Source organism: Carlito syrichta, unplaced genomic scaffold (genome assembly GCF_000164805.1).
Source record: "Carlito syrichta isolate Samal-C Ts95f unplaced genomic scaffold, Tarsius_syrichta-2.0.1 Scaffold308845, whole genome shotgun sequence".
NCBI lineage: Eukaryota > Metazoa > Chordata > Mammalia > Primates > Tarsiidae > Carlito > Carlito syrichta.
Window position 1 is genome coordinate 48,463 of NW_007252941.1, and position 27,234 is coordinate 75,696.

Below are 27,234 nucleotides of genomic sequence, written 5' to 3' on the forward strand. Positions count from 1 at the left end.
TGCCTACTGTATGTCTGACAAAGGCCTAATATTTAGGGTCTACAGGGAACTCAAACGTGCTGAAAGGAAAAAAACAAACAGCCCCATTACAAAGTAGACAAAATATACGGAATAGACATTTCTCAAAAGAAGACATACGAGCAGCCAACAGATACATGAAAAAATGTTCAGCCTCACTAGTAATCAAAGAAATGCAAGTTAAAACTACACTGAGATACCACCTGACCCCAGTCAGAATGGCCATCTTCAATAACCCAAAGAATAACAGATGCTGGAGAGGATGTGGCAAAAAGGGAACACTTCTACACTGTTGATGGGAGTGCAAACTAGTACAGCCTCCATGAAAAACAGTGTGGCGATTCCTTAAAGTTCTAAAAATCAACCTTTCATACGATCCTGCAATTCTCTACTGGGAATATACCCAGAAGAATTCAAATCACTCTATAAAAAAGATACCTGCACATGTATGTTTATTTCAGCATTGTTCACAGTAGCAAGAACATGGAACCAACCGGGCTGCCCATCAAAAGAGGATTGGATAATAAAAATGTGGTGCATATACACACTGGAGTATTACACAGTCACAAAGAAGAACAAAATCATGAATTTCACAGCAACCTGGATGGACTTAGAGTCTATAGTACTGAATGATCTTTCACAGAAACAAAGAAGTGAGTATCACATGTTCTCACTCATAAGCGAACCTTGAACAAGTATTGTGATACTGTAAGAAAAGGATTGGCAATAGTGGGACACTGTGGAGAGGGGGTGGGGGAATGGGAGGCGGGATTGGCAGTAGTGGGAATCTGCTTGGGAAAGGGGGGCCCACCTCATCAACAAGGGCACCTGCATAATGAACATTTGTATACCTAACCCTGAATTGTACCCCACATCTTTAAAATAAAAAAATTAAAAGTTAAAAAAAAAAAGCTCCCAAGACAAATGCATGAAAAAGATATTGGCAAAATATATATCTTACAATGGATTCATATCTGATATGTATAAAGAACTTATATAAGGCAATAAAAAATACAAGTAACAAAACTTAAAAGGCAAAAGATTTCAACTTCAAAATGAGGCTATCTTATATGTGGATTCAACTGGCTAATGCACATATAAATATTGCTCAGTGCTATAAGTCATTAGGGAAATGCATTCTAAAGCCACAACAAAATACTCTTAAAAGAATGAATAAAATAAAAAGACTGGCTGGGCTTGGTGGCTCAGCCTGTAATCCCTGCACTTTGGGAGGTCGAGGCAAGTGGACTGCCTGAGCCTGCGGGTTCAAGACCCACCCAGGCAACTTGGTGAGACCTCATCTCTACAATAAATCAAAAAATTAGCCGAACGTGGTAGCACATGCCTATAGTTCCGGCTCCTTGGAAGGCTGAGGCGGAAGGATCGCCGGAGCCCAGCAGGTCAAGGCTGTGGTTGGCCGGGAGTGTGCCACTGCACTCCAGTCTGGGCAACAGAGTGAGACTCCAGCTCAAAAAAAGAAAAAAAAAATTCAAAAGACTGACAATACAAAGCAACTCTAACTTTCATATATTGTTGATGGTGTAAGTGCAAATTGGTATAGTCATGTTATAAACCACTTGGCAATTTATACTAAAGGAAAACATACATAAATCCTAGATCTTGCATCTGCCTTCTATCTTGGTTACATACTCAAAATAAATGAAAGCTCATCCACCAAAATACTTCCACAAGGCTTTTTTTTTTTTGCATAATAGCAAAATCTGGAAACAATCCAAATGCCCACCAATAACAGATTTGATAAATAAAGTATATTCATATAATGAAATGTACATAGGAATAAAATGAATTACTGCCACATGCAACATGGATGAATCTCACAAACATGTTTCATGAAAAGAGCCAGAAAAAAAAAGAATGCATCTTGTCTGCTTTCGTTTAAATAAAAGTCAAGAATAGGTATAACAAATCTATAGCAATTACCTTTGAAGGTTATTGACTGGGAAGTTATTAACTGGGAGGAGGAATGAAAGTCTCTTCTGCAATGCTGATAATATTATATGGGTAGTGGTTTCACAAGTAAATAAATATATAAAAGTTCATTGAGAAAAAATAGTATGTAAACTCCCAAGTCTAACTGCTTCTTTGGGGTTTCTCTTCTCTTCTGTGAAACGCCCTGTGACATATAAAAATATTAACATCAAATAAAATGTGTATGCTTTTCTCTTATTAATCTGTCTTTTGTCAGCTTAATTTACAGATCCCAGCTGCAGAATCTGAGAGGGTAGAATAAAAGTTTTTCCTCTTTTACAGTAATAAAAAAAAGAAAACATTAAAACTGCATAAAACAGCAATAAAAATAAATCAAGAGGTTAAAAATTAAAATATATAATTAAAATTCATGTCTACGGCAGCCCATAAGTAGAGGGAGTTGTTAAAGAAGGTAAATCATTCTAGGTTCTCTATATTTTTTGAGAGAAAGTTAAGGATATTGATTAATATTTGGATTCGATAAGTTATGTTCTGTAGGCTAAAATTTCTAGTAACCATTAACAAAACAAAATAGAATATGCATATTTCTATTATATGGCAAATATTAATCAATTCATAAGAAGGCAAGAAACTAGAAAAAAAGGAAATGATAAGGATGGGATATACAGAAAACACAAAATAACATAGTAGATTTACAACAAAAAAATAGAGTAATTTCAATAGATATAAACTACATGCTTATCTAAAAGACCGTTAGGTGTTTTTTATTAACTAGATATTTCATGCAAGCCCTAAAAAAAAGTTGGTATAACTACATTAATATCCAACAAAATAGACTTTAAGGCAAATCTCATTAATAGAAATAAAATGGGTCATTTCATAATGGTAAAAGATTCAGTTCACCAGGAAGATATAATAATTCTACATATGTATCCAACTAGTGGCATTATATATAGTGTGTGTGTATACACACACTCACACACACGCACACATATATATACATGATCAACGAAAATGCAAACGATAAAATAGTCTGCCATCATAGTGGAAGATGTGAACATACTTCTCTCAATACTGATAAATTTAGCACAGCTAAAAATAATCAGTAAATATATAGTTGGCAAATATTTTTTCCCATTCTGTGAGCTGTCTCCCCATTCTCTTGATGGTTTCTTTGGCTTTGCGAAGCTTTTCAGTTTGATGAGGTTCCACCTGTCTATCTTATCTCTTATGGCATGGGTTTTTGGGGTTTTGATCAGGAATTGGTTGCCTATTCCAATTTCTGTAAGGGTATCTCCTGTGTTTTCTAAGACTCTTATAGTTTGATATTTTAGGTCTTTGATCCATTTGGAGTTGATTTTTGTGTATGGTGATAAGTAGGTCCTGTTTCATTCTTCTGCATGTGGTCAGACAGTTTTCTCAGCATCATTTACTGAAAATGTTCTCCTCTCCCCAGTGGTTGTTGGTGAGGCTTTGTCGACGATGAGTTGGTTGAGAAATTGAGATTTTGCTTCCAGAATCTTTTTCCTGTTCCATTGGTCTACATGCCTTTTCTTGTACCAATACCTGACTGTTTGATTATTGTAGTCATGTAATACAGTTTAAAGTCTGGAAGTATGATACCTCCCACGTTGTTTCTTTTGCTGAGGGTTGTTTTGGTTATCTGTAGTCATTTATGTTTCTGTACAAATTTCTGTATTGTTGTTTCCAGGTCTGAGAAGAATAATGTTGGTTATTTAATGGGTATTGCGTTAAATCTGTAGATTGCCTTGGGTAAGAAGGGCCTAACATCCAGGATCTACAAGGAACTCAAATGTGCCAAAAGGGAAAAAAAAAATCAGACAGCCCTAGTAAAAAAAAATGAGCAAAAGATACGAATAGTCACTTCTCAAAAGAAGATATATGAGCAGCCAACAGATACATGACAAAATGCTCAGCCTCACTAGTCATCAAATAAGTGCAAATCAAAACCACACTGGGATATCACCTGACTCCAGTTAGGATGACCCTCATTAATAACTCAAAAAACAATAGATGCTGGAGAGGATGTGGAGAACAGGGAATGCTTCTACACTGTTGGGGGAGTGTAAATTAATACAACCTCTGTGGAAAACAGTGTGGCAATTTCTAAAAGATCTAAAACTCAGCCTTCCATATGACCCAGCAAACCCCCTTCTGGGAATAAACCTGGAGGAACTAAAATTATTCTATAAAAAAGATACCTGCGCACACATGTCTATTGCAGCACTATTCACAATAGCAAAAATATGGAACCAACTGTGCTGCCCATCAAAAGTAGACTGGATTTTAAAAATGTAGTACATATACAAGGTGGAATATTGGGGAGTCATGAAGAAGGACAAAATTATGGACTTCACAGCAACTTGGATGGATTTAGAGACCATAACACTCAGTGATCTATCACAGAAACAAAGAACTGAGTACTACATTGTCTCACTTATAAATGGATCCTGAATATTTATCATAATACTACCAGAAAGAGATTGGCAGTTGCAGGGCACTATGTGAGTGAGGGAAGATAAAACATCAGTAAGTACCTGATCCCAAATCAGGTGAAGTGAGGACCAATGCGATGCCCAAACATCACCTGTACGATGACCACTTATGTACCTAATCCTGATTTGTACCCCACATCTTTAAAATATAAAAAAATTATTTAAATAAAATAATTAAAATAATCAGTAAAAATATAGATTTTAATGAGACAATTGACACACTTAAGCTAATGGACACAAAATGTTGTAGGATATATATTGTTTTCAAGAACCCATGAGTTTTTACAAAAATTGGTTATATACAGGGCCATAAAAAAGGTGTGACTAATTTTAAAGGATCACATCATAGATCATATTTTCTGTCCACAGTGCAATTAAGCTAGAAATCAATAATAAATACACAATATATATTTGGAAATTAAGAAACACAATTCTAAGTAACACATAAGTTTTTAAAAAAATAATGAAAATTTTAAAAATTTATATCTAAATGATAATAAAAAATACTGCATATCCAAATTCTGCTAAAACAGTATGTAGAGGGAAATTTATAGCATTTAAATGCTTGTATTAGAACAGAAAAAAGTGCTGGTGATTAATGAGTATATTCATTTTCTAGTGCTACAAAACAAATTCTCTCAAAAGTCAGTAGCATAAAACAACAACAAATATTTACTATCTCTTATAGTTTTTGTGGGTCAGGAATTCAAAGGCAGCTTGGCTGGGTGGTTCTGGCTTGAGGTTTCTCATGAGATTGGAGTCTCATGTTGGCCAAAGCTGCCATCATCTGAAGGCTTGACAGAACAGAAGCATCTCCTTCCACGGTGGTTTACTCACATGGTAGGCAAGTTGGTGCTGGCTTTTGGTAGGAGGACTCAATTCTTCCCCCACCCTCATCCCCATGTGGACCTCTCCAGAGGGCCGATCATGTGTTTTCATATGATGATGGCTAGGTTCTCCCAAGTAAGTAGTCCAAGAGACAGAAAGCCAGGCAGAAGCTACTCTTTTTGTGACCTACTTTGGAAGTCACATACCATCACTTCTGCTACATTCTGTTCATAAGAAGTAAGTCACTATGTCTGGCCAATATCCAAGCAGAGGAAAACTAGGCTCCATTTTTTTTCCCTCTTTTCTTTTTTTTAAGTTGGAGTCTCACTCTGTTGCCCAGACTGGAGTGCAGTGGCTGCTCCCGGCCACCACAGCTTCGACCTGCTGGGCTCCAGTGATCCTTCTGTCTCTGCCTTCCAAGTAGCTGGAACTGCAGGCACATGCTACCACGCCCAGCTAATTTTTGATTTATTGTAGAGATGAGGTCTCGTCAAGTTGTCCTGGCAGGTCTCGAACCCACGGGCTCAGGCAATCCACTCACCTCAGCCTCCCAAAGTGCTGGGATTACAGGCTGAGCCACCAAGCCTGGCCTTTTTCCTTCTTTTCAAACACCAATTTGATCCAGATAGACTCTGTATTTTGAAGGAGAGAGTGCCAAAGAGATTGCAAGCATTTTTAAATAATCACAATGAGCTAAGCATCTACCCAAAGAAATGAGAAAACAAATCCAGCAAAATAAAGCCCAAGGAAGTAGAGGAAAGGCAATTTCAGTATCAGAGATTACCATAATAGAAAACAATTATACAATAATCTGCAAAGTTCAAATTTTTGTTTAAGCTGACATAATCAACAAACTTCTAGTAAAACTAACCAAGGAAACAAGAAAGAAGGCACACACAAGCAATATAGAAAATAAAGAGGAAACTACAGATTCTACAGCAAGTAAAAGGGCATCATAAATATATCCTTAAAAATTAAGAGGATATTATGTATAACTTTATGCCATTACATTTTATAACATAAACAAAATGGACACATTTCTAGAAAATTGTAACCTACTAAAACTGACTTAAATGCAAAAATGGAATAAACCTAAGTCAATAGTTTAAAATCTTCCCTCAAAAAGAATACCAAGCTAAGATAGTTTTATAGGCAAGCTCTACCAAACATTAAAAATGCAATTCCAGACTTACACAAACCATTCCAGATTATAGAAAAAGAAAAAAGAGAGAAAAGAGTAGGAATTCTCTCTAACTCATTTTATGAAGTGAGAATAACCTTGATAGCAAAATCTGAAAATACCATTGAAAAAATCAGAAAATTACATTCCAAATACACTCATTAGCACAAATGTGAATATTTCTTAAGACATTAGCAAACCAAATCAAAACTAAATTCCTTTAGCAGGCAACAAATAAGTATACATAGCAGTAATGTTCGTAATAAATAGTGGAAACACCCCAAATGCCTGTCAACAGTAAAATAGATGTTAGAATTTATGATATATTAATATAACGAAATTATACTGAAAATCAATTAATTATAGCCACAAGCAGTAACATGAGTAAATCACTGGAATATAATAAAAAGAAGTCATGGGAGAAGATGAAGTAAAATACCATATGGATAAAATTTAAAAACATGCAAAATGATGGAGCATATGTAAAAAGCTATAAAGACAAAACACAAAATCTAGAATGGAGTTCTTTCAAAGGAAAAAGAAAGTTATCAGATCATGGAAAGACACAGAGGTCCCAGAGATATGTTTTTATACATTTTACGTACTTCATAAACATTACATCTACTCAGTATTTATTTTAAAGAATTCAAAACAGGCTGGATGCAGCAGCTCACAATTATAATCCTAGCACCTTAGGAGGCTGAGAAAAGAGGATTGCTTGAGGTCAAGAGTTTTGAGACCAACCTGGGTGGCATAGTGAGACTCTGTCTCTACAAAAAATTTTTAAAAATTAGCCAGTTATGGTGGCATATCTGTAGTCCCAACTGCTCAGGAGATTGAGGTGGGAGGATTGCTTCAGCCCAAGAGTTCAAGGCTGCAGTGAGCTATAATGGCACCACTGCACTCCAACCTGGGTGACGGAGTGACACCTTGTCTCTAAGGAAAAAATAAAAACAACCCTCAAAACAACTAATAGAATGAACGGAGCTTCTAGTGTGGATCTCTTCCATCTCACATTCTTTAAGTTTGCCCATGGGGTGGGAAGGATGAATGTGGCTCACCATTCCCAAACAATGGAAAAGAATTTTCTCCAAGCTCTCCTAGATGTTGATTTTTTAAAAGAAATCCAGGGATATGTGCCAAATAGAATCCTTTCTCAATGTTCATTGATCTATACCAAATAGAGTCCTTTCATAAAGTTGATTAGCCACATATTAAGAATGCCATCTCATTTACTGTATCATTTTAATAAGTATGCTTCAATCATAACATATCCGTCTACAAGTTAAAAAAAAGCTTGACAACTATTCAAGCTTTGTCACAGCCAATCACAAAAACATCAAGAACTGTCCAGTAATTTTGGAATCTACTCAATCTAAATAGCACATTTTTTTTTTTTTTTTTTTTGCTTAAATTAACTTGAACTCTCTGCTTGCTTAATCTTTTTTTGTTATTGTTCCAATTGGTCACACTTAACTACCATAATCACACACTTCTTAGGCCTTCATACCAAATAACTACTTGGTTCATTGAGAGTGGGGAAGGGGAGTGGGAATCAGCAGATACACTGAAAGAGTACCATGTTTGACAGGCCACAAGAAGTACTCAAATTAGTTCCACGGCAACAGAGCTCAGGCAACAATGAAGCCAAATCTATATGCCCTATGGACTGGTGGTGATTCATGCTGACTGGCTGAGCAAGAGCAGTTCTATTTATTCCGGTCTCCCATGGAGACCCGTTCTTCCAGTTCCAACTCTTAGATTGCTCTGAGAGCTTCAAGTAATTTAAATAACTCAATAAGTAATATAAATAAAATGAAGGCATGTTTTAGATCTATTTTTTAAAAGTATTCCAACCCATGTCCTTACAAACAGTGCAATTTTCCTTTACAAATTAGACAGGTTTTTGGCCAGGCATGGAGTCTCATGCTTGTAATTCCAGCACTTTCAGAAGCTGAGGCAGGAGGACTGCTTGAGTCCAAGAGTTTGAGACCAGCCTGGGAAACATAGCGAGACTTTGTCCTCTACAAAAGAGTAAAAAAATTAGCTGGGGTGTGGTGGTGTATGCCTGTAGTCACAGCTACTCAAGAGGCTGAAGCAGAAGGATCGCCTGAGCCTGGAAGGTAGCAGCTGCAGTGACCCATGAGAGTACTACTGTACTCCAGCCTGGGTGACAGAGTGAGATCCCAACTCAAAACAAAAAACAAATTAGAGTTTTTCATTTAAACTGTGTTAAATCACATATGGTCTGCATTTTAAACTACACAAAATTAACCAGTAAACTAGCTACACTATCACATATTTTCTCTTCAGAGTATGTCTAAGCTAAAAAACATAGTTATAGTTAGCTAATGGACAAAATACCAAGTTAAAGTCAGATCATACTACTTATGCAAGAAGCCAGACATAACACAGGTCTCAGATGACCTTCAGTGAATAGCTCTGGATTTGCTTCACTCTGGATCATGCAAAGCCTAGCTTGATTTACTAGGAGCATGTTGAAAATGCCCAAGAGATGAGTTATAAAGTAACACTGAGGAGATAATAGGACAAGTATAACTGAAACAGATGTCAAGGACCAGCAACTGGTCCTTTGCCACTAACTAGCTGTGACCTATTTGAACCTTATTGTAATTAAATCCTGTAGAATTGGAATAGGTGACCAGCATGGTCCATCCCAAACTTAGAATTTTATGAATAATCAACAAAAGCCAGAGAGGGGAAAAGATGACTTAAAAGAAAACCACATGCTCACAAAGAAAGAGAGAGAGTATTAACTCAGATCATAGACTAAACTCCAGGAGGAATGTTGTCCAAACAGAGAGTCCTTTCAAAGAATTTTGTTTGGCACAAGCAAAATGTAAACTGGAAACTGCTATCTATGTATTTATTAAACAGTGGCCAGCAAGCATTTTGTTAGCAGTGTGTAGAGGTGTTTACACAAATATACTATAGAATATGTTTAAAAGTAAAATCATTCAAAGAGATATTCATAAAAGCTGTATTTTCATTTATCCATCTCCAAACATTATTCATTTATAGTAAATTGTCCAAAAGAGCCTAAGTATAAGTTAGACTTTTCCAACTCATAGATACATTTGTCCATAAGCATAGGCATGTGTCACAAAATTCAAAAGTATGTTTTCAAATATTACAAAATAAAATTCATTGTACACCTTCAGTTAGAACTGACTGATGCTCACACCAGACTCTTAGTCCCTCAGGTAATAAGCCTGCTTCATAGGTGATAATGGGCTCCAAGTAGAAATTAAGTTGGTGAAAATAGATCTGAGCTTAGCTGCTGAGTGCTGAAGAGCATGAAACATCGTGTTCAGATAAACACACCAAAAATAATTTGCTCTGTCTGATTTGAATTGTAAGGTCCTCTTTTGTTCTGAAATTCAATTCAATTCAGCAACATGTATTGAACACCTAAAATGTGTAAGTGTCAAGATCAAATTGAATAAAGGCATTTGATTTGACATGGGATGTCTGGGATAAGAGTTCAAGGTACACAACACGTCAGTAACCAGTTCCAACATGTACTCACTGCTGTGGCTCCATATTCCTCCTGACTCGCTCCATTACAAGCACCCTTGGATGTGATAACTGTCAGAGGTGATCGAACTAGTGCAACTTGAAGCACAGGTTTGCAGAATGCCTTTACATCACTGTGATCTTTTTGTCAGAATCCTCTGAGTTCTTCTTCAGTACCATCTTTTCCCACATGAGAAGCATGTGCTCTCATGCTTCTCAGATATCCTGCTGTACACTCTTTCTTAGGGTTTGTGATGTAACAACTGATATCTGTTGAGTGGCAGTCCCAGTGGTTCTTCAAGGTGGTACAGCACGGTCGAACAAACCTTTGCTGGCATCCCGCCTCCTTTCCAGAATCACCATTCATCCAGGATGGCTGCCTTCTAACATCCAGCGCCTCCATTCTCAAAATCCTTCAGGTTGAGAATGGCTTTAGACTGGCAAATGCCTCCCCTCACTGCCTCTCTTTCTGTTTCCAAAGTTTACTAACTGGCCTCCTGGCCACCCATTATGCTACCCTCCCCTCCACTGCCTACCCTGCCATCACTACAACCTTTCTGAAGTAAATATCTAATGAAGTCACTTAGCTACTTAAAACCCTTTGATGATTTCCTATTACAGTCAGAATAAAATCCAAATTCTGGGCCAGGTGCAGTCGTTCACATCTGTAATCTCAACACTTTGGGAGGCCAAGGTGGGAGGATTGCTTGAGCTCAGGAGGACAACATAGCAAGAACTTGTCTCTAGAAAAAAATGCAAAAATTAGCTGGGCATGGTGGCATGTGCCCATAGTCCCAGCTACTTAGGAGGCTGAGGTGGGTGGATCACCTGGGCCCAGTAGGTCAAGGCTGAGGTGAGCCATGATTGTACTACTGCATTCCCAGCCTGGGCAACGGAGCGTGACCCAGACTCAAAAAAAAAATCCAAATTTCCAATATACCTCACACAAAGCCCCATATAGTTTGGATCTTCCCCATCTTCCCAGCTTCACTTTGCTCCCGTCTCCTCTCTAAACACCAGTCACACACAATTCTTTCAGTTCCTTTAATGGTGCATGCCGTTTCACTTGCCAGCCCTCACATATTCTATTCCTCCTGCCAGGAACACTTTCTCCCCCTCCTGCAACTTCACATGCAAGGAATGATTATTCTGAGCTAGAAGAACAGACTCACATTGATCATGGTCATTATTCCATATCGCATGTGTTCAGTCCTCTGTATTGTCAGGAGTTTCAGCTCTATCCCCATAACTACAATGACCACATTTTTCACACTAAAATTCTGAAGAATAGGACTGAATTTTGGACAACAGGACTGCCTCAGCACATCTTGGCTTTATGTATGTCCCATTTTGTGGCGGTGGACATTCAGGAACCCTGGCCTTTCCTGAAGACAGACAAGAGATTGCAGTGGGATTCCAAAAGGGACAGAAGACGGCAGCTGCATGTCATACAGTGGGCTTGACATTTAGTCCAGCAAGTTGGAGTGGGACGTTCTACTACAGATTCGTCTTGTGGGATTTTCTTATGCCCGCTCAATGAAGGGATGCCAAAACTAAACCAAAGCAAAACACACAAGCAAGTGCACGCGCCCATGTATGCACGGGCACGTGCACGTGCGCGCACGCGCACACACACACACACACACACACACACACACACACACACACCCCTTTATAGTCCTTAGAAGTAAATAATCTTTGAGAGACCTAAAGGCTGCTCCCTCCCTTGAAGAAGAATGTTAGGAGTTGTTCTTACTTTTCAAGAGCAGCGTATATTCAGGCCCTTTGTCGGGGTTAAATAGGAAACACACTCTCCTCATAAGGTCAAGCAAGACACACAGATTCAGAATGACTGGGCGTAGACAATTCAGACCCAACACACCCAGGGCAAGTGGGCTGGGTTGAGGTGGTGTTTGAGGACTAGGGGATACATCCTGGGAACCCCAAGTGAAATCATCAGGGGCCAGATATCTGCTGTTAAAATGCCTGTGGCTAGTTCTCAAAGGAGACGCGTGGTGACCAGAGAGCCAATGACACAATGGCATCTGCAGGCTGACACCCTTCCTCTACTTGCCTGGAGATGGAACACAGCAAGCTTTCAGTAGCCACCTCAGGTTTCTGGTGGTTTCTGAAAAATCACAGTTCTGATTTTACATGTTTCTAAACTCTTCTTGTAATTAAGGGGGAAATGGTTAACTGGAAGCTTGTGAGAAACCTCTTACTGGTTTACTCAAAATCAGACAATGAATAACAGGTAAAACCTAGAGCAGAAGAAATGATACAGTAAAAATTAGTGGTGTCTTGTGCTGTCAAAAACAGAAAAAAAGAGGCCTGTGCGTTCATCGGCCCACGATGGTCAAGGACTGTTCCCTGTGATGTTTTGACGGTCTCTGGTTCTGACTGGAGCTATGGGAAGTTGTGCCAAATGAAGTCTGCATAAAGCCTCAGTGAGGAAAAAATGGCTTCAAGACAGAGGAATGTGACAGAAAACCAGGGAAATATAGCCAGACTTCATTATCTCGGTGCCTTTGATAACATACTGGAGAGTAGAGTTGGGTTTTGAATTGACTGAAATCTTCCATAAATGGAGTCTGAAGGCAGGCTACATAACATCCAAACTCCTCAGAGAAATTCCTATTATGTACATGAAAGGGGGAATGCAGCAAGTCCCACTTGGCTGGGCAGAGAACATTCTCTGTTCAGTGAAACTTTGCAGTTCTTGTGCTTGGTGCCAACTGCATGTTCATACTAGACCAAGGCCCTACACACAGAGGTGTCAATGTACTGGAAAATGGGCTAAATGGAGCAGACAGTGCTGGGCAAGTCTGTGTCTCTAATACTTCAAAACTACAAGGTAAGATATTAATAAGAGTATCGTCTTTATAAAGTCACTAACTAGTCATGAGTCAATATTATGTTGAATGCTACCCAAGCGGCAACAGCAAAACTGGGTGACCTTATCTTTTTCCATGAGCCTCCTGTCAATGCACAAGCTAAAATCAAGAAACAGATGCATCACTAGTGACTCTTGCTCTGTGGGTTAACTGACGCTCTTGGGGAAACCTCCAAACTGCGAAGTAAATATACAGTGAAATTAACCATATTAGGAAATAAAGGCACATGGATGCAGTCAATCAGCTCAAATGTCACCTCCTCAAAGAAGCCTCCCTGGTGAGCTTAAAGTACCATACCCCTTCTTCACTAGAGATTAACTCCTTAACACGTTAACTTTGATGAATACCGAATGAGAATTGATGGGTGTGTTTGTCCTTCCTCGGTTTGAATTTAGACTCTCAGAGAGAGGAACTTTGTACGCATCATTACTCAGTTCCTAACACCTATAAGGAGATTGGCACAGATTAAGTTAAGTCTTTGATGCTATGAGACTGGCTGCCTTTCCAACTGCCAAAGAAGAAGGAGTTCAGTTATCTGCAGCTGAAGGCTTCATGGATTCCAAAAAAACCAGCATTCACATCAATATATCAAAACCATCACACACTGGGATGAGAAGTCTCTTTTATTATAGATGCAATCTTAGTCAAATCCCTGCCTACAGGCAAAGTGATCTGAAACCACACAAGTCTAGGTGTGGTCCACAAATGAATGGCACCTGCATTACTTGGCAGTTTGTCAGAAAGGCAAGATTCAGGCCCCACCATAGACCCAGCAAATTAGAATGTTTGAGGGTGGAGTCCAAGAATCTGTGTCTTAATTAAGTTCTTGTGAACCCTAAAGTTTTGAGAACCACTGATTGAGGAACAAATTTAAATTCCAATAAACTGTGCCACTGGTCTTAACTGAGCAACTATTGTTTGGAAATAAAGGTGGAGATTAACAAGAAATACCATAAAGACTAGGATTTTGCCAGGGACAATGGGTATATTCTTGCTGGCATTTAGACAAAAAACATCATCAGGAAAAAGAAGCATGAATTACATGTAAAGTGATCTGAATGAGTCAACAGAACAGTCTGAGTGCACGCCCACACGTGCCATCAGATGACTGCTCCCTGCCTCAATGAGCCCTCCTAGTCCTGCCCGAGCAACCTTAGCAAGCAGGCCATACTTCCTAGGTAAGGCATTCTGGTTTTACCCCTCTCTTTCTCCTTTTCTGGGCAGCACCCTCTGTGGCTCTTTCTAAGAAATATCAGAACAGATGACAAACCAAGAAATCTCAGAAAAAGCAGCCCCACTGGGTCTAGAAGTGAAGGGGGGGTCTTCCATACCGTGATTTAGGTGCCTGATGCAGTCACTCAGGACAGCGCTGAACCTCTTCTGGTCAGCAGCCTCATGGAAGCAGAAGTAGCCGTGTCTGAGGAAGGGCTGCCACAGGTACACCGGGAATGCCTTGGGCAGGACCACAAAGGGCTGTGTGTTCTCCTTCTCATTGGAGGCTAAAGAGATATTGAAAACACAAATACATTTTCAAACAGGTACCTTTTATTTCAAATAGGTATTTCAGGTCATGAAGGTAACTATCGGGGGCAGGCCATGGGATGCAAAGTTCGTGTAAGATGTTTTCACAGAATGGGGAAAATGGGACCTCAGGCTCCTACTGTACCCCTCTCCCAGCTTCCCCTGTTTCATGGCAGCCGGCCACCCAGCCTTACTCCTAGCCTTACAGGAACACAAGGCCATCTGGCACAATCTTTCTCAACTTCCTTATGTCAAAAAGGTCCACAAACAGGCTGGGCACAGTGGTTCACACCTGTCATTCCAACTCCGAGAGTCTGAGATGGAAGAATCACCTGAGCCCAAGAATTCAAGACCAGCCTGGACAACATAGTGAGACCTCATTTCTACAAGAAATCAAAATTAAAATTAGTCAGGCATGGTGGCATGTGCCTATAGCCCTAGCTACTTGGGGAGCAGAGATGGGAGGATTGCTTGAGCCCAGGAGGTCAAGGCTGCAGGGAACTGGGACTGCACCACTGTACTACAGCCTAGGCAACAGAGCAAGACTCTGCCTAGAAAAAAAAAAGAAAGAAAAGAAAAGCGGGTGGGGGAAGACCCACAAACAGCTCCCTCTTCTCTTCTGGCCCTCTGTGGGCTCACCTTTGTAGACCCTGACCTCCATTATTTCTAGGTTGTGATCCTTGTTGGCAGAATCCAGGGTGGCTGCTGGAGCTCCAGCCAATAGCAGGATGGACCAAAGAAGGGGAGGAGGGTGCAGTCACTTTCTCTAAGGACACCTCCAGGAAGTTTTGCACACTTCAGTTGACATCCCACTGGCCAGAACAGCAGTTTTTGACCAAAAAAACGGCATGACCCCCATGCCCCATACTCCCTAGTCACCCAATCTCTCCCTAGTGAATTTCTATTGTTGTTGTTTCCTGGGATTAAAAAAAAAAGAGTCCTCAAAAGGCAATGTTTTGCTGATGTGGAAGAGATGAAACAAACAATGGCAGAACACCAAAAGGCCTCAAAATTGATGAGTTCAAGGCTTTTGAGCAGTGGAAAAAGCATTTCAATAGGCATCCTGCATCAAACGGAGAGTACTTTGAAGGTGTCTGAAGTTTAAACATGTAAGAGTAAATATGTTTATAAGCAGTAAATTTTTTATAAATAATTTTTGGGCTTGGGGGAGTCTCCCCTTGTAAGCTAGGGTTCATTGAAACAAGCACAGTATCATGTAGTAGGAATTAATGGAAAGGGATGAAGTTTAGGTAGGGGTTCTGAATAGTAGCATGGTTTGCCAGGGAGTTTCTTGGAATTGATTTTGAGGGAAGAGGTTTAGGACTTTTAGAAATTCCTAAGCCAAATTAGCACATTTTTTCACTCAACACACTGAAGTTGAAGGTGTACTAGGTGCCTTGGCCACGCTATGGGCAAGGATGCAAAACTCTGTAAGATGCTGTCTGCATCCCTAGAGGATTCCAGTGCAGAGCAGAAATTCTTCTTCCTGGGGAGAGGAACCCTGTGAGACTCAGTGGGAGTCATCTCACTCTTCCCTCCCCCACCCTACCTCCCCACCCTGAGTGTGGGTGCCAGTCATGGAGACAGGTCATTACAACCTCTGGGGAGAACAAGGTAGGGAGCATCTAACAGTGTCTCTGGTGGCAGCTGTAGGTGCCAGTAAAGGCATCTCAAGGCAGGTAGCTCCTAAACTGACTTTTGAAGGATGAATGAAAATTTTCTATGGGAAAATTGAAAACATGATGCTGGAAGGAAGGAGGCAAAGGTGATATGGACTGTGGGAACAACATAAAAAGTCTTGGAATGGACCAGCACAGCCTGGGAGAGATGGGTTGGGGGAGGACTGGAAACAGCCCAGCATAGGGCAGACACCAACACATAATGGAGAGATGGAGAGAGGTGCCAGAGGAGCCCATAAAGGTGACAAGGAAGAGTCAAATTGCCAAAAAGCTGAAAGAACATGGAGAGAGGTGCTTTTGGAAGTCAAGGGGAATGTTTTCAAAAGAAGCGGTTGTTAGCAGCAACAAACATTTCAGGTTTGACTAATAGGACAAGTCATCAAGAAGCGGCCATAGCTGCTAGTCATGATGACATAAGTGACCTCAGCCATTGGGTCCCAAGAGCTGGCAGGGCAAGAATCAGACTGAGGCGAGGGGAGGGGTGATGGCTTGAAGACAGCAAATGCTGTTTTGACAGGGAGGAGGGAGTGCAGCGGGGCAGAGAACAGCCCTGGCAGAGCAGGGCCAATAGTTCTGGCCAATAGGGCGTAAACTGAAATGGTGTGTGAAACTTCTAGAGGTATCCTGAAAGATAGTGAATGTGCCTTCCTCCTCCCCTTTTCTTCTTCCTGCTATCAGCCGGAATGATAAAGTTATAGCTGGAGCTCCAGCAGCCACCCTGAACTCTGCCAACAAAGACTACAACCTAGAAACAACAGGGGAGAAAACTAGCAAAAACCTGAACCTCTGATACATTTATGGATTTACCACACCAGTCCCGGACTAATAGGCCAACATTTCTCATGAGATAATAAAAATTTTAGTGAGATAATAAAAAATTGAATTTGTGTGTGTGTGTGTACAGCCAACCAGATTCTAACTAATAAAATGCCAAATAAATAAATCACTTTAACAAAGCATGAGGGCATTTTTGATACATCATCTTAGCTGAGTCCTCTGTAAAGAATACACTTATTTCTAAGCCTTCTGTGCTTTTTCTCAAACAAGGTTAATTCCCCACATCTCTACTACTGTGCCTTTATTCTTTCCAGTGGAAATGGTGCCACACAGTGAGTCTCCCTGATAGACATGGCTTGTATTATACAATTCTCCTTGCCCTCTCCAAGAATGTCACAATTTCGTACAAACAACTGAAAACAACATTGATCCTTTGCACGTAAAAGCCTTAGCAAGCCCCATAAAATGTATTCCTGTAGGCTCCAGTTGTCTCTCTTAACCTTTACAACAATTTTCCAGATGCCACAGTCTGCTTTTTTTTTTCTAAGTTGTGTTACAAGGATATCACAAATATCTACTGTAGAATATTCTATTTTTAAAACTCAGAAGGCCACACCACACAATTTAAAAAGTCATGAACATGTCCCAATCTGAAACCCTGGGCCAACAGGCATGAGTCACACAGGCCTTGTGTTTTTTATTCCTTCTCATTTCTTCCTATATGATTTCATCAATAAATGTATTGTCTGTTCTGACTGATTTCACTGGAAAGTTTTAGAGAGATTCTGAAGAGTCAACATGTTAATATTCCCATTTCTAGCTGCAACCACAGCCAAGAAGGCATATAAGAAGATGTTGAAAGAAAATGTAATAATATGCATAGTGCACACAAAGTGTTGTTTTAGACTGAATTGCTTAGTAATGATTTGTTAATCTAGGTTTATGGTCCATGTACTAATTCTATAATTGTGTTACTAAAAGCACTATGCTAAGCATTCTGCATGGAAATAACAACTGATATAATGATTATGTTTTCCTCCATAAATGCTAATGAATGCTAATGATTATGCACATTAATAAGAACCAGGGCTCTCTTCAAGAAACCGAGTAATTACTATGTAGTATGATTTACAAATAGCCAGATGGAGTTATTACATTATCCACAGTTCATGAATCTCTACGAATTGCCCTATTTGATCTGTCTATTATTCATCACTTTCTCCATATGAAAAAAGAGGAAAAAATGAGAATCAAACAATGTTAGAACTGGAAAGATCCTTCTAGATTTTCAAGTTCAAAGCCCTGATTTGAGTTGGAGGAACAGAAACCAGAGCAGTTCAGCAGCCAGTTAAAGTAAAATATTTAGTAAGTGGCACAGTCAGAACTTGGTAAAATTCGGTCTCCCAATTCTCAGCTTAATACTCTTTCCAGGCAGCATTGGGCTTTATTTATAGATATGCAAATTAATGCAATACTGTTTCTTTAAACACAGTAGCTATGAGTTACTGTAACACTTGTTAAAAGATTTTTTTGTCGGTTTAAGGTTTGCCTATCATCCTAAAATTTGAAAAATAACATTCCCCAACAGGTCCAGGCTTACTTACTGAAAGATGGGACTGTATACTTCATGGACTAGGCCCTACCTGTTTATTTCTGCTGCCCTGTGGGGTGTTATCAAAGCCTTCAATATACCTGACCAACAGCACATTTTCCATGTGCTAGAAACACAGTAACTGACTTGTATATTACTGAATGGGGTTGGAAATAACAAAAGTGGTACCATGTTTACCTAAATTAGAGAAATCACATCTTCCATCTGTCTGTGGAACATGGTGCCTAGCCCAGGGGTTCTGAGCCTTGGCACTACTGTCATTTTATACCAGATAATTCTTCATCATTAAGGGCTGTCCGTGCATTGTAGGTGTTTGACAGCATCCCTGGCCTCAGCCCAGGAAGTGCCTGGAGTGCCCCCTTCCAATTGTGACAACCAAATGTGTCTCTAGACATTGCCAAATGTCCCTGAAGGGTAAAATCTCTCTACCCTGGTCTAGCCAGACAAAGAAGTTTAGGAATTTTGCGTTGGATAAGAATGCATAGGCTGGGCGATGTGGCTTATGCCTGTAATTCCAGCACTTCAGGAGGCCAAAGCAGGAGAATTGCCAGGAGTTCGAGACCAGCCTAGCAAACATAGTGAGGCCTTGTCTCTACAAAAAAAAAAAAAATCAAACAATCAGTCGGGTGTGTTGGTGTGCACCTGTAGTCACAGTTACTTGGGAGGCTGAGTCCAGAAGGCCGAGGCCACAGAAAGTCATGATTATGCCACTGTACTCCAGCCTGGGCAACAGAGTGAGACTCCGACTCAAAAAAGAAAAAAAAGAATGCTTAGCAACTCACCAAGAGGGTCTGGGAAATGCTTATCAGATAATAGATTATATTCATCTTCTGAGGTTAACACCTTGCCGCCTGCTGGAAGAATTCGGCTTTTAGGGGCAGCTCCTCTCTGATAAGCCTGGAGAAGGAAAGATACATGAATGAATGATTTCCCCCCCATTTGTGTTTTTGGAAAATACCAGAAATATTTAAAAATAGACCCATACCCATATACCCAGAGATAGCAATCCCCACACTAAATGTCATTGAGTTAGAGTCATTTATTCAAAAAATATGCTTGCATACCTGCCAATTACCCAGTAGTACTTTAATACTTTTGTGTGATGGTCACAAGGTGGTAAGTCAGAGTCCCAAATCTCAGGGAGAGTCACTGTAGGTATGTTCTCAAATGAGGAAAACATAATCTCAGTAACTTCTAAAAAGTTTGCACCATATTTACCCTTTCAGACACTAATGCCTGAGTCATTTTGATAATAACCACAAGGGTGACAACCACACAAACTGCTTGGTGACAGATGTGGGCCATGTATGGTGACAAATGAGTCTATGGAACATGTAACTGCAATGATGGTTACCATGGATTTTCATTCAAAACATTAAAATGTCGTCATGATGAAATAGGCCATTACTTTGCCCTTAGATGATCTTGAAACTGTTTTGCAGTAAAAGTGATCAGGATGGAAGTCCGGTATGACATCAGAACAAATTCTGCCTGGCAGACAGAAGGCCCTGCTGTTTGAGAAACAGAAGAGTCACAGAGCCTTGCTAAAGCATTTTGTTAAGCAGATATGCCCACAAGGACACGCAGATAACATAAAATTTAAGTGTGTGCATCTCATAGGAGGGCTTATCTTCAAGGAAAAATTCTGAAAATAGCAACTTAAAAGCAAGTTGAGAATTGAAGTCAAGAAACTCTGAGAGCCAAAATATACTGTGTCATTGAGGATAACCCCCCCCAAAAAAAATGTTGATATGGACAACAAACTCAGAAAAACAATAATACGTTCTACATCAATAAAATTGTGGCTATCCAAAAAGTCTGTTTTCATACTTGTAAGAACTACTAGCCGGGCTTGGTGGCCAGCCTATAATCCCGCGCCTTTGGGAGGCTGAGGTGAGTGGATTGCCTGAGCCCGCAGGTTCGAGACCCACCTGGGCAGCGAGACCTCATCTCTACAATAAATCAAAAAATCAGCCGGGCGTGGTAGCGCACGCCTGTAATTTCGGCTGCTTGGAAGGCTGAGGCGGAAGGATCGCCAGAGCCCAGCAGGTCGAGGCTGCGGTGGCCGGGAGCGGCCACTGCACTCCAGTCTGGGCGACAGAGTGAGACTCCAACTCAAAAAAAAAAACAAACTACTAATCAACTGCATAAGTACATCAGGGGCCCAGGATATATCAGAGAAGGATCTAAACTTGTATGATTTTGAAAAGGTTTAGAGGCAATTTTATTTAGACTAAACTCAAATGTGAATTATGTTTAGTTATACAGATCCCAATATTGGCTTCTATAAACATTATATTAATTCAACCTCAAAACAATACTATGCATTAGATATCACCTCCATCTTGCAAATGAGAAACATGAATCTCAAAGAGGCTAGAAAACTTGCTAACGGATGTGTAGTAAGTAGGTGACAAATCCAAAATTCATACTCATGTCTGCCAGTTCCAGTGCAAGTGCACAGAAGGTAGGAACTGATTATCACATGAGAATATTTTGCTTTTCCTGTTTAATTATCAGCCAAAATTAGACTCTAAATAAATTAATAGATAATTTATACATACTTAGTGTGTAACACTTAGGTTCCATTTAGAAATACCACTTTTATAAATTAAGAAACAGGATATTATTAAAACTTTAAGAAACCTGCATGGACTTTTTTTAAACACTCAAGTTTGTTGTTGTTGTTGTTTTATTAATACTTGGCTATTACCAAATTCAGTCACCACATCTTAGCAACCCAAACAGGTTCCGTTGAAAATGATGAACAAAGCAAAAGCAGGGTAATGCATGAATCGCAAGTTGAGAGAGCAAGCTTAAATAAGTGAAAAGAGGAAAAATTCCAACATTTGATTCAGAATGAAAAACTTCAGTTAGTGTTAAACGTGGTAAGAACCTTAATAAATCCAAGAACAAGCTCTAGAGGTGTGTCCTCCCAACAGATTAGTCATAATCACACCAACAGCTGCCCTACATTGGGCTCTACCTAGGCCTGGCCATATGCTAAGTGCTTCCATACGTTCATTTATTTGATCTTCACAACACTGCTATGACAAAGGGATCACACTCACCGTTTTATAGATGAGAAAACTAAGATTTGTGGAGATTTAGAACTTAGGCAAGGACACATACCTAGTGACTGGCCAATGGGTGATTCAAATCCCATAAAATTAACCAATTTGTGTTACACTGTCTCTCCTCAAGTTCCCTGAAAGGACACTGTAACAGGCCATACCAAATAGAAGGTGATTTGTTATTATTATCATTACTATTTGTAGTGTCCTGATAATTTGTTTCTGAGTGCAAATTAAGTACAGAATGAAATCCTAACATAGATACATAGAGAAAATACCTGCTTAATAAATGTTGAAAAGAATAAATCTACCCAAAAGAGCACTTGATCATTGCCTGATAGTCTGTGGAATAACTCTGCACTGAAAATAGGAATTTTATTCCTATTTTTCATCAGAAGTAGGAAAGAAACACATTGGTCTGTCAGTCTGGAGTCTCTTCCTAATGGTTTAGCATCAGGGATATTGTTCACAGTACTCCGTGGAGACTATTTTGCTTATTCTTGAGCTTAGAATCAGAGAGCTGAGTTTTAAAGCTGTTACTATCTTTAATTAATAAGTGGCAACTATTCGTTTCAAAGGGAGCTAGAGGACTATAGACTAAAGAACGTGTACACATGAGATCGTTTCATCCAACTCTCTACCTTATCTGAACCTGAAGACAATGTCACCTGTCAATAAATTCACTTCTAGTTAGTGGCACTACTTGACCTAAACTTTAGTTTTCCAAATTCACTGTCCAATATTCTTTTCCCTATACCATGTTACCTCCCTTCATGAGGAAAGAAAAAGGACCCAGTAAAAACTGAAGTAAAGTAAAAATGAAAGTGCTAGACACTTTATATACATTACCTCATTTTCTCCACATTTTATAGACAAGGAAAACAACGAGATAACCAGAATAAAGTTGAAGGAAAAATAATTTATAGGTATAAGTGGAATAAAGTATGTGAAGTGTTCTGAATTGCTAGGAAACCAAGAAAATTCATTAACAACCTTATTAAATAACTCATCGGCTACCTGTTATATATGAGCTTTCAGAGTGGGAAGACATGGAAATAAAGCAGAGAGGGACAGGTATCAGGACCATGATGGACACAGTGACTGAGAAAGACCTTGAGGCTGAATGATCACAGGAAAGGTTCCTATGACAAACACTGGTCACTCAACACCATCTTCGTTTTTCACATTTACTTGTAATCACTTGTTCAAGCAAGCATCTCTCTGATTGACTGCTACACACTCAGAACCTCATATAACACTTGGCATACAGCAGGCATTTAACAAATATCTGTTAACTGAAATGAGTACCTATGTGAGTGATGCTTATTTGAATGAATCAAGCTCCAAAGACAAGGTGTGCCAATCAACCCAGCCACAGTCTTAAGGATATGACAAGAACCAGTGGTAACAAGGAAATGACTTACTTCTTTGCTCTCATAGCTCTCCACAGCAAAATCATTTTTAACTACAATGTATCTGTCCTTCCATTTCTTTATGTCTTCAGCAAACTGTGACAGCTCTGCTTCATACAAAACAGTTCCAGGCTCCAATGGTGGCTTAAAGAAGATGAATACAATTAACTATCACAACAACCGATAATATACCTTGTTATCACTGTTATCCATGATATTTCAAGGAATATTTTAGGAAACTATCTTGTACTGAGGTCCTAAGGAAACTGTTGCTTCCTCCACAATTTCCTTTTCCTACTCCTCTTGACCAAATGCAAATATTTGTTTTACTGCTGTTTTATAATTTTCATTTCCCTCCATTATGCCATAGGAACAGAAGCACATGGTAGAAGGGATTACAGTAATAAGGTTGTGACTTGCATACACGTGGCACTTAATACATGCTTGATAAACTCTGTGAGAGAGAGGGAGTGATGCGGGAAAGTGTAAGGGTGGACATCTACCCTGACATCCTGAACATGCCTCAGGGTTAATTTCAGAAAAGCAGGAAATTTAACAGGCTGCTCCCCTGTTCGTCATAACTGCAGGCACAACCACCACTACTCAATGGTTTGTTCAGACCCAAAAGCCATGGGGACCCAGGCTGGAAACACTTAATCCCACTCAAGGAGACCCTGTTTGCTATTTGGTTAAAGAATCTACAAATATCAAACCAGCAAACCTCAGTTCTCCCTCTTTATTGTTGCTCATTAATGTTGCTGATTTATGGGGGGTGGGAACAAAAAAATCAGAATTAGTTTTTGGAGTGTGGGCCCCTTGTAGTACTTCTCTCTCTGGGTAAGTTTTCTAGAAACCCATTAGCATCTAGCATTGGTGTGAGAGGCTGCCTTCAGCTTCACTGAATATTTTTTTTTGAGTTGGAGTCTCACTCTGTCGCCCAGACTGGAGTGCAATGGCCGCTGCCGGCCACCACAGCCTCGACCTGCTGGGCTCCGGCGATCCTTCCGCCTCAGTCTTCCAAGTAGCTGGAATTACAGGCATGCACTTCCACGCCCGGCTGATTTTTTTTATTTATTGTAGAGATGAGGTCTCACTGCCCAGGTGGGTCTCGAACCCGCGGGCTCAGGCAATCCACTCACGTCAGCCTCCCAAAGCGCTGAGCCACCGAGCCCAATCTTCTTTTTTTTTTTTTTTTTTGGCGATTCCTTTAATGTGTTTTCCCATTTCATGATTTACGAGCGTACCTGCCCACACCACACTGAGTATTCTGCAGTTTTAGACCAAAACCAGCCTGATCTCCATGCCCCACTCTCCCTGTTCACCCGATCCCATCCCAAGTGACTTTTTCTGTTTCCCTGGATGGAAAAAGTTCTCAAAGGGAAACGTTTTGCCAACGTGGAATAGGTGAAACCTAAAAAAATGGCAGAAGCACTAAAAGACATCAAAACTGATGAGTTCGAAAACTGTTTGGGGCAGTGGAAAAAGTATCTTGATAAGTGTATTGCATCAAATGGAGAGTACTTTGAAGGAGACTAAAGTTTAAACACATAAGAATAAATACACAATTTTTAATAAATAAATTATGGGTTTGGAGGTCCCCTGTTGTATGTGCTGTAGAAGAGTTTCCATTGGATTCCTAGTTAGGTCTTCCACTGGGCTAACTGCGTGAGGGTAATTCCCATCCTGCCTCATTGAACAATTCCCACATCATTTCAAAATATGAACAGACCTCTTGTCTTTTACGTGTCACTGGATTCACATCTAATTTCCCTTTATTAAAAAAATCATAATGCCTTCAGAAACGTATCCCTCTACTTTCAAGCAAACTTTTACATGAACCGTGCAGAGAAGACAGATATGCCAACCTCTTTTAAGAACCATCTAAGGAATGAAATAAATTCCCTTCCAAACTCCAGTGTTTCATATTCCGTCCTGGCAGATAATGAGGCAGTATCCTATCTTGCCTCATTAAAAGGTAAGAAAGAACGTCACTTTTCTCTTTCAATGGGGCTGAAACCACGGTATCTGCTGAACTTTATAATTCTTATGTGCAGTTTTCCTTAAACCTGGGCCAGTCAGCGGATAAGCTTATTAAAAATGTGGCCTCACTCTAGACTTACTACATCAGAATCTCTGGGGGTGTGGGCCAGAATTTGTATATTTAACAAGCTCCCTAAATTTTGAGATCACTGTTTAATGGGGAAAACAGTCAGTTATCCCTACATACTCACGCTGCTAAATCTGAATCTGAACTTGGCCTCTCATTAGTGTTTGCCTCATTTATCACTCAGTCCTTCTTGAAACTCCTTCTTTATTTTCCTGCTGGGACATTCGTTACACTCTCCTGACTTTTCTCCTACTCCACAGGCTGTTTCCTCTTAGTCCATTTTTCTAGATTCTTCCCCTTTTTCTGATCTCCAAATGTTGGAGGGGACTGTGTACTATTCCTTTTCTCTGTCTACATTCTTTCCCTCAATTACTTCCCATGGTTTTAATATTAGTTATAAACTCACAACTTCCGAATTTCTATTCTCCAGCCCAAATCATTCTACTGAGTTCTAGGTGAAAAACACCTAACTGCCTATTCAATATTTCCATGTACATGTCAAATAAGCAGCTCAAACTTATCATGGCCAAAAGAGAACTCATGATTTCCATTCGCCCCGACTCTTCCTTCCGAGTAAAAGGCAGCTCCATCCACTTATCTGTAAGAAGTCATCACTGATTTCTCTTCTTTTCTATCATCTCACACCCACTCTATAAGCAAGTTCTGTTAGCTCTACCATAAATACCTCTTCTCACAACTGCAACCACCAGCATTCCAATTTGCCATCCTCCTTCCCTTTGAATGCCACAGTATCCTCCTTACCAGTCCTCAGTTTGCCTTTTCCCCCTCCCATTATCAATCCCCTCAAAAAGGTCATAAAGATAACTTAAAATTACATACCACTCTGTATTCAGCACCCTCCACACTTAAAATCAAAACCCTTGTTGTGGCCCAGAGGTCTACATGATCTGGTCCCTGCCTGTCTCTCTGCATTCACTGTTAACTTGCTCACATTGCTCTTGGAAGTCTAGCCCCTCTGTGCTGGAGGGTCTTTGCACCTGCTGTTCCATGTGCCTAGAGCACTCTTCACATAGCCTACTCTCATTTCACCCCCATTTCTGCTCAAGTGTCACCTCCACAGAGGGCTTTCCTAACCCTCTTCTCTAAAATAAGACTCTTGTTTTATTTTTCCTTGTAGTATTTATCACCTAATATTTATCTATTTATTTATTGTCTGTCTCCTACATGTGAATATAAACCCAGGAAGGCAGAGAACTTGTCTTATTCTCCAGTTCTTGGAATATGGCCTGGCACCTAATAGGTACTAAAAAATATTTGTTAAGATTGTGTGTAAACTTCATAATGAGGCAAAAGAGTAAGAACAAATTAGGGGATTCAAAGAGAAAATCATATTTGATCAATGACCAAAATAAAAATGCCCACAGCACGAGGCACTGAAATTACGACCTTTTAAAAACCGAACTTCACTGCAGCAAGCCAAATTTTCTGATACCAAAGCATCAGTGTTGGAAAAACACATAATAGAATAGGAGTCATGTTAGTTTTCTTTTTATATGGATTATACCATCAACAAGAAATCATACATTCTACCCTCCAGGCAAATGGAGTTTTTGAGCACAAGATGATTTCAAAGTAGAGTTTTTAAAACTGCCACTCAAACTATTGTTTATTTCAGAAATACTGTGAGCTATAAAGCTTTATTCAGAGGCTGAAATATGTAAACCAAATGCCCATGGTTTACCTTGGTCTTCAGAAACTGAGATGTTAGATCTCTCTGCTGCTCTACTTCACTGCGCACATGATTGCAGAAGGCCACAGCATACTGACGACTGTAGTAAGGACTGAAGTTTTTGATAGCAGCCTCAGTTTTCCCTGGAAAAATATGAAAATGAGAATTTATTATTTTTTTTAAGTTGGAGATCTCTCCATATCAGGCTGGAATGCAATGGCACAATCAAAGCTCACTGCAGCCTCAACCTCCTGGGCTCAAGCGATTCTCCTGCCTCAGCCTCCTGAGTAGCTGGGACTAGATGCACATGCCACTACACCTGGCTAATTTATTTATTTATTTTTTTGTAGAGATGGGGTTTCTCTATGTTGCCCAGGTTGGTCTTGAACTCCTGGGCTCAAGCAATCCTCCCACCTTAGCTTCCCAAAGTGCTGGGATT

At 39.9% G+C, this 27,234-nt stretch overlaps 1 protein-coding gene across 1 annotated transcript in view; it reads right to left on the reverse strand.

Annotated features, from left to right (window-relative positions):
• FAM129A (family with sequence similarity 129 member A) overlaps positions 1 to 27,234 on the reverse strand; it is a 131,868-nt gene that overhangs the window by 47,292 nt on the left and 57,342 nt on the right. The window contains exons 3-6 of the mRNA XM_021716580.1: positions 26,808 to 26,938; positions 23,011 to 23,142; positions 19,295 to 19,409; positions 14,255 to 14,422 (exon numbers count right to left, since the gene is read on the reverse strand). Of these exons, the coding sequence (XP_021572255.1) occupies positions 14,255 to 14,422; positions 19,295 to 19,409; positions 23,011 to 23,142; positions 26,808 to 26,938 (546 nt within the window). The remainder of the gene's footprint in view (positions 1 to 14,254; positions 14,423 to 19,294; positions 19,410 to 23,010; positions 23,143 to 26,807; positions 26,939 to 27,234) is intronic.